Genomic DNA, 8,139 nt, shown 5'->3' on the forward strand with positions numbered 1-8,139 from the left:
GAAGGCAGAAGATCTTCAGAAACAGAAGGAAGAGCTACAGAGGCAACACGACCAGCTTCAGGCTCAGAAACAAGAGCTCCAGCAGGTACACTTAGGAGAACAGAATTTTTTTTTTTTTCCTTTTTTGTGTTCTTATTTATCTAATGGCTGATGACAATCCCCAACTCTGGAGAATTCTTTACCTTGATTTCTCATATAAGTCCCAGCTGAATTCTAAACTAATGGTACCACAGCAAAGCATAATCTAGTATTCAGGATTATAGCAAACAATGCAAGCATCTCAACTCAGTAGTATACCCGTTAACAAAGACTTTACGTAATGACTGCAAAATTTCTTTTAAGTGTACTCATTTATGTCACATCAGAGAAAGTTGACAGATTTAAGTTTTTCAACTGTGGTATTTTATTTTTCACCAGGTCGTAAAACAGATGGAACAAAAGAAACTACATCAAGGAAATCCTCCTGCAGGACCAGCTGGAGAACTGAAATTCCAACCCCGTATGTATCTTTCTGTGTAGATACACAAACTTTAAAATAAGATCTCCTATGTAAAGGTCATCCTCTGTGGCCAATTTACCAGCAGTTGGGCACAACGTGACATGACAAGTTAAGTTTTAGACAGTATGAACGAGCAATTGCTTCAACACCCTCAGAAGAAAATAGTGTCACAATAAATCATTGCATTTGCTCATTGGTGGCAACAAAATGGTCAGGTATATATTAGCACTTCTTATCCGTAATGTGTTATCCATGTTTCTTTTGTGCTTTAAAGGGGCTCCACTCTCCCATACATCCTAACTTAGCTTTTTCTCCCCCTCTAGAAAGGTTGAAACTAATATGGCTTTATTGGCTTCCATGTTCATGTGCTAACATTATCAGCAGAGCTCAAGAACTTCTTGAGATTCATCTCAAACATAAGGCTTCGGACTATATTCAGGCGGCCTTTTGAATACTGGAAGCTCTTAACTGTTCCTGCAGGGCCAACAGTGCGATTTCAAACCTTAAATGCTATAGTCAGTGATTACAGCTCACTTTGTTGAGTACCCTGAAATTCTATCCCTAAGCCACTCAGTTCTGTGAAGAGAAATAATGAAATTTCAGTACCAATTTAATTTTGTCTTTCATTCGCTTCAAAACTGCCTGTGGGTAATTTCATTTTATGATCCTTAGTTCCGAGAGCCTCATTTCCCCTCACCTTCAGTCATGTGTAATAGCAGATGCCCTGGGAGTTGGACTAATGATATATTTTTTGATACTGGCAATATTGTAGCAGATACTGTTCTTGACACATATATTATTTTATGTAAAAACTTTCTGCAAAGTCATTTAATCAGGTGTCATAAGAATGCATTATATTAGCCAGAACTAGTCATCACTACTCATTCACTGAGTTAAGGGCAACCAAGTAGACAGTACTTCTATTCTGTAGGCTACTGGTGCTACTAAGGGTAATTTAAGGGGGGGGAAGGGGAAATCACAAAAATGCAGCTGCAAGTTCTGAAATCTTCAGCAAACTGTGAAAATTAGTATTATTCAGAGGCAGGCAAAGGGAGAATGTTATAAGTATTGTTGACGCAATGAGGAGTAAAATACAGGATCAAGTTGTTCATTTTTTTTTTCCAAGCTTCCCATATTGTCATAAACACATAATATATTTCAGAAAGAACAATCTCTAAAGAACCAATGTGTCATGTAAGTAAAAACATTTCACAGAAAACAGAAACAACTAGTAATCTAAGACAAAACTCTGAATATTATAATAATGCAGTCTATTGGGTAATCTCAATCCGATTTCATTGTTAGTCACATATAAAATTCTTGATTCCACTTACAAACCAAAAAATAGAAGGTTTTGTTTGATTGTCCCTACACTAGAAACTTTCCTCTAGAGACTTTTCACATTTGGGGCCAATTTAATTGAGAAGTTACAAATGGTTTTATTCTTGTTTTACAGCTGGGGAGCACAAAGTTGGAGATGCACCAAAACATCCTGCGGGAGGTGATCAGCCTTTACCACCAGGACATGTCCAAGAACCAGCTGCTAGAACTGATCAAGTTCACCCTTAACCACTTGTGCCTCACCTTTATACCATCTTTGGGGGTTTTTTGGGGGGGGGTCGGGGGGATGGGAGCAGGAAATCAGAGTGAAACATGAACTCTCCACTTTCTTCCCGAGGTTGTAAAATCATTGGGAATGTTAGAGATGAAGTATCAATAAGATTTGAATAATAAATTAAACTACTTTTCTCTCCGATGCATCAGTAAGAAACACAATAAGGTGATCATTTACAGGCTATAATGGAGGAGGGAATTAAGGAAACTTAATACTAAAGGTTTTTATGGCCAGGGGACTGAGCTGCTGAACTCTTCTCTTACAAAAAGGGAGGAGATGTCTGCCCTTCTGTGTTTAGGCATGAACCAGAATCTTCTCAGAGAGGAAGCAGGGAACTGGCCTGAATGTCAAGTTACGTCTAGTTTTACGTAGAAACTCTTTCCAGAAATGCTGAGAAGCAAAATATGGGGAAACAAAGACCGTAGATAAAGACCTATCATTTCCAGCACTACCAAACCCTTTCTTCTTTGAGACCAAATAAAAATCAGACTCCTAATCCTTAATCACAGAAAATATGCATTTTCTAAAATCTAAACACAGCAAAGAATTATGTGGAACAGTGAATATTTTTCATGTTTACAGAAGCCTAAGAATTTCACTGTAAGCCTTCAAAATGAATACTGTACTTCTGGTGTATTGATCTGAACCGTCCTCCTTGTTGAGATTAATTCTGTGTAGCAGTTGAACATTCAACTGGCTCTTGGGACAGTACTTTTGTCCCTGTTTCTTTCATCAGGTGCCAGCTGATCTCAAAATTTTGCATGTTATTAAGTAAGCTTTTTATGTTGATGGAAATATTGTGCAAAACAGAACAAGACTCATTGTCTTTTTCTGTACAGATTATCCTACCTCCTATGATAATGCCAGATTTTTCAAAATGCACCATGTGCTTCAGAAATCTCTTCTCAGACATGAATCTTTGACTCGTTAAGAGTCTCACTATTAACTCTTATTAGTCTTTCAGCAGTTGGTGTGAGTTTATGAAGTGTCCTAAAACAGGGGTGCTACTTGATTGTATTATTTTGGTATTGAACCAGGATAGGTCCCTAATATTGTAAGCCAAGATTTTACAGGAGTAAGTTGATTTTCCTGTGGGTTTCACTATAATGTTGAAGAGTTGTGTGCTTGTCCTTGCTTGTCATTCATTTCAGAATGAAAGTATCCTGAAGTATAAACCCTGTTTGGGGTTTTTTGTTTGCTTGGGGTTTTGTGGGGTTTTTTTAAACATGGATTGTTCTGATTGTGTAATGCTGGCTTTGAACTGATACACACACACCTTGGCAAGGATCCTTTGCATTTCCTTCCTGTTCTGTGGCTAACTGCTGACAGTGTCATTAAAGGAGATCATTTGGGTTTTGAGCAAAGAAACAGAGGCAAGCCTCTGTTGTAGAAAGATGTTCCTTTCAGACTAAGACTTGAATATTTTAGGCAAACTCAAAAAAGACAGGAGGCAATTACTAACATTTTGTATTGACATTTGGGAAGTTTCTCACGCTGAAGAACTTTGATTGATAGAAGCTCAGTGTATTCCTTCCATGTTTAAGACTTCTTTCATCAGGACTGAGCACATTCTTGTTCTCCACACAATATAATAGAACTCGCTGCCGGAACAGATTAGGTTTCCTTATCTGTTTCGTCTTGTTAATTGTCATGTCACATTTTCTTCGTTTATACCACTCAAACAATTGGACTTCTTTTACCTTATTTTTGTTGTTGTTGTTCTCTACGCAAGCGGTTCACATTTTAATTTAGTTTCCAAAACCAGTGTCTCCACTGTGTCATTTCCATGCAATTCTAACATCAGTTTGATTTTGTCTTTGTCAGGAGACTAAAATACCTTTCAACAGCTTCATCTGTTTGCTAAGAGACCCAGACATCCAGACTAACAGAGTTTCTCAGTGCACAGCCCTGGCTTTGGGGTTTTAGCTTGATAACGGGTAACAGAGCGAGGAGGAAAACAAAGAGGGAATTATTCAAACGTCATGGAAAAGGCAAGGGGAAATTTTTTTTGTGTTCTCCCCATCCCACATGAAAGTTTACAAAGGACAAATGATACAGCCAAAGATGTTTGTAGAGAATCAAGCTCTGAAACTTTTGGTGTGAAGGCATTTCTACCGTACAAGTCATTCCCTCAGGCTATATCTGCCTCCTAACAAATGTCATTATGTGTAATGACATGCTTTGTAATGTAATGCTCAAGCTTTGGTTTCAGTGCAACGTCTTACATTTTGATTGTAAGATCCTGACTCTCCTTGCTGTTGGAGATGGGCATTATATCCCCCTTATCCCGTTTACTTTGAAACATCCAGAGTTTTGTAAAGAACAGTTGTAACTTAGGTGCTGAACTCAGCTTCTGCACGCCACGGTGTAGTGAGTGTCAGTGGTGACTCTGAGGAAGCCGTTTGTGAGAAGCATCGTGAGTTAGCATTAGCAAAAGTTCCTTGTTTTGCATTTCAACTAGCCACTGAGGTGCATTCAGTGTAAAACGGTGCGCGTCTTTCCTTCAATTGCTGTCTGATACCTAAATGTTGTTCTTGTCAGTGTTAATTTAATTAGTAGGCTTGCAGTTTAGCAATATACTACAGACTTTCTGTTCATTTTTTAGAAGTGGAAACAGGCAGTTTTTTAAACCTTAGAATTGGTGATCAGGTTTATCTCGAACAATAATTAAGGTTTAGTCAAACTGACAATTATTTGCCCTAAATTATGTGGAAGTCAGAGCCTCAGTCCTCAATAACGCTTAAGGTATTGAACTCCTACTGAACACCTCTTACGTTTGTTGCCTAAATGTTTTTGAGATGAGAGCCCAAATTACAACTTCATGTTCGTCCACCCAATTCAAAAATCTCATGTGCATGGGTACCTGTATCACTGATTCGCGACAATCACACGTCCACAAAGATAGCAATGACTGAGTGGATGTTCTTTCAAAAGATGGTCTGTCAGGTCTGGTCTATCGACAGACAATGTTCACTCAATACTGTCCATCTTGTCCTCCTCTGTAGAGGAAGGGTATCATTCTTCGGGTCCAGGCTAAAAGAGGTCTCCCTCTCAGTGTAATAAAGTCACCAAACTATTTTTGTAGATCAGTTCTGAAGTGTGGTTTAAATAAGAGTTATCTCACTGTGAGGAACATCTGCCTTAGAGGTTATGCAATGTGCTCAAGTCATGCTTACACATGAAATGTTTAGCAGATTTGTTGCTTTTTAATGTGTTTGTTGTTTTCAATGCTGATGTCTTATTTCAATTGGGTTCTCTCTTCCATAAAAGAGACTAAAAGTATTAGCCACTAAAAGCATGTTTCTGCCATGGTACTGATTTCTCAGGAGCTTTTTAAAGTTGAAAAAAAATTATTAAACTAAGCTTACAGCTAAGTGCGGAAGTAGAAAGCTATAATCACAGATAAATAAGGGACTGGAATATCATGGGCACCAGTGCTTTCACCTGTACTCTGCTTTTCATTTAGGAGGTGATTACAAGAAAACAATGTAACATCATACAGACACCAGTTCCAAGACAAAGATGCAGAGATTTGGTTTTGTACTTGACTGGGATTTCGGTAGGAGGATGAAGGGGTAAGATTTGATCAATGTTGTACAAATTCATATCCTCCAGTGCAATATATGTAGGAAAAAAAAAGCCCCGCTCCGTACTTTGTATAGATTAGTTTTTGACTGGATTAAACTGAAACTCAGCACAGTGACAGATGTCTAGTGTTTTATTTTAAGTGGGTGGGAAAGAGGTGGGTTTAGATCTTGTCTGTATGCACAACTTTGTATTTCTGCTTGGAGGCCCTTCCTGTTTGCTTTCTGGAACGATGTGAAAAGGAATTTATAAAAAGATATAAGTATCTTGTGTTCTTCCCTGGCACCAGCTGCCTCACTGCAATAGCTATTCACTAATTAGGTACTTGGATGCTCAATTTTCTATATTCATAAAAATACAAAACCAACTAACTAAAATGCTACTGCAACAGCATTACAAACTTGACAACACCACACACTTCCTTGACTTGTTCACATTCAAAACAGAAATCCCAGAGAAGGTGAAGCACTCACAGGTTTAGTAACAGGTTTTGCTATAGGTTGCTTTCTCTTTGCTTACAGATTTTGCATTCAAAGCCAGGTGTCAGCCATTTCAGGATGTCAGAATGGCTGTGGCAGTGTGTCTCTTGGGGAGATCCATAGGGCATGATGCCATATCCAGCCGCATTAGACTTTTCCATTTTGTAAATGTATCTTGATTAAGGATGTTTTGATGTCTAGTGGCATTTTGCAGAGAAGTGAAGCTCTGAGCTATGGATTGTCCTTTTGTAATTTATGCAAAAGTAGGTAGCAGATGCCAGGAGCTGTCACTAAGGTTGGCCCCAGAAGTACTTCCTTGCTTACATCCTCAAATATCTGTTACTTACTGAAATTAAGAGGTAGTTGTACCAAGATAGTGAAATGAGAGTCCCATTGAAAGCATAGCAACACTCACTGTAGTTTAGTTACGTTTCTAAAATGTAATCTCTAGCTTGAGTCCTATTATTTACACATCTACAGATAGCAAATATCAAAACCATCTACAGTTGCCCTAATGTTTTCTAATGGCTTAAAAGCTATACTTGCCAGAATCACTTTGTATCCAATAGAAACACTTTTTATCATTATACTATCCAATACTATGCTAAATAACAGCCTGCATACTTGCTTGTGTAGTAAAGCACAATATCAATGGGGGAAGTAAATTTTTTCAGACACCCAAGTTTCTAAACCTAGTACATTTTTCAGTGACAAATGCAGGGGTAGAGCAGTACTACAAAGCTGACCTCTCCATTCTTCACACCTTTTCCATCAATTCAAGAAGCTGTTAGTCTGAATGACTGCACAGCAACTGCTGTTCAGTCTCTGTTGCAAACGATTTGTATTTACTCAAATGTGCATTTCCTTAACACATAATAGCTCACAGCTGGTATCTTCTAAGAATCTGCCCATAGAGTCATTTCTGTGTTATAGGAGGTGATGATGCATACAGTGCACAGAGTTTCCCCTCTAATATCTCATTTCACACCCTCTCCCATTAGCTTATCATTGCTGTTAATACTACATTGAGAAGAGGACTTCAATTTTTGTGTTCCCTATCACCAGCGACACTGGAAAAAGTAGGATGGAGGTGCAGGCAGCCTGGGCAAGCTACCCCGCTGAATGAATTCAGAGCCCCCCTAGGAGATGATGAGTTATCCAGCCATGGAGTAGAGCCCTATGCAAACTTGTACGTATGGAAATTTCCACAATCACAGAAAGACACTAGATACTTCAATAGCAATGAGTGAATTCCTAAGCCCACGTCTATTCCGCGGGCTGTGCAGACCTTGCCGATGCATTTAATACCATGGGGAAGTGACGCAACATCTATTACAACACACGATTTTTCACATGATCAGCATGTACAGTTGCATACAGTTTCTTCACTAGAGGGAGTCTAAGACAAGGATTACTGAGCACTTTTTAAAGCTAATTAAGCAGCAGAGTGGTGGCATAATAAAATAGTATGTTGAAAACTGAATGATCCCTCAAAAGCCAAACAACAGCTACCATGTTTCAAAAAAGCTTTTTTTTTTCTTTTACAAGAATTCTTTTCTTACATTATGCTGTTTCCTTTTGAAGAGAACCTGAAAGTGCAAATGAGCACTAAGCTAACGATGCTTTTCTGGCATACAGACACCTCTGTACAGACACCATGCTTGATCTCCGAGTACAGTACACCACAACTGGGTAAAAACAATATGAGAATCACTTGATATTTAAAAACCCAAGATACTGACCAGGAAAAGATACGTTTACATTTATAGCTGGAAACAACAGTCCTAGAGTAGGATTCTACATGTTAGACAGTGAAATAAAAAAAGGCAATGCTGCACTATTTCTGCCAAAAATAGAGCTGGAGGAAACAGGATTATACAGATGCCAACTCATTGTCACTCTTGATGCTGCTCAAGGAACAGCTTCTTTGGAGGTAGTTGGTAAGTTGTTTTATGTTAGCA

General features: G+C 38.5%; 1 protein-coding gene across 1 annotated transcript in view; it reads left to right on the forward strand.

The window, feature by feature from the left end:
- Positions 1 to 2,117, forward strand: part of LOC104073040 (nucleobindin-2-like) — a 15,759-nt gene extending 13,642 nt beyond the window's left edge. Inside the window, 3 exon segments of the mRNA XM_009572686.1 lie at positions 1 to 85; positions 418 to 499; positions 1,956 to 2,117. The exon segment at positions 1 to 85 is cut by the window's left edge and continues 32 nt beyond it. Of these exon segments, the coding sequence (XP_009570981.1) occupies positions 1 to 85; positions 418 to 499; positions 1,956 to 2,068 (280 nt within the window). The 3' untranslated portion in view covers positions 2,069 to 2,117.
- Positions 2,118 to 8,139: the final 6,022 nt, after the last annotated feature.

Source organism: Fulmarus glacialis, unplaced genomic scaffold (genome assembly GCF_000690835.1).
Source record: "Fulmarus glacialis isolate BGI_N327 unplaced genomic scaffold, ASM69083v1 scaffold36332, whole genome shotgun sequence".
In the NCBI taxonomy this organism is placed as follows: domain Eukaryota; kingdom Metazoa; phylum Chordata; class Aves; order Procellariiformes; family Procellariidae; genus Fulmarus; species Fulmarus glacialis.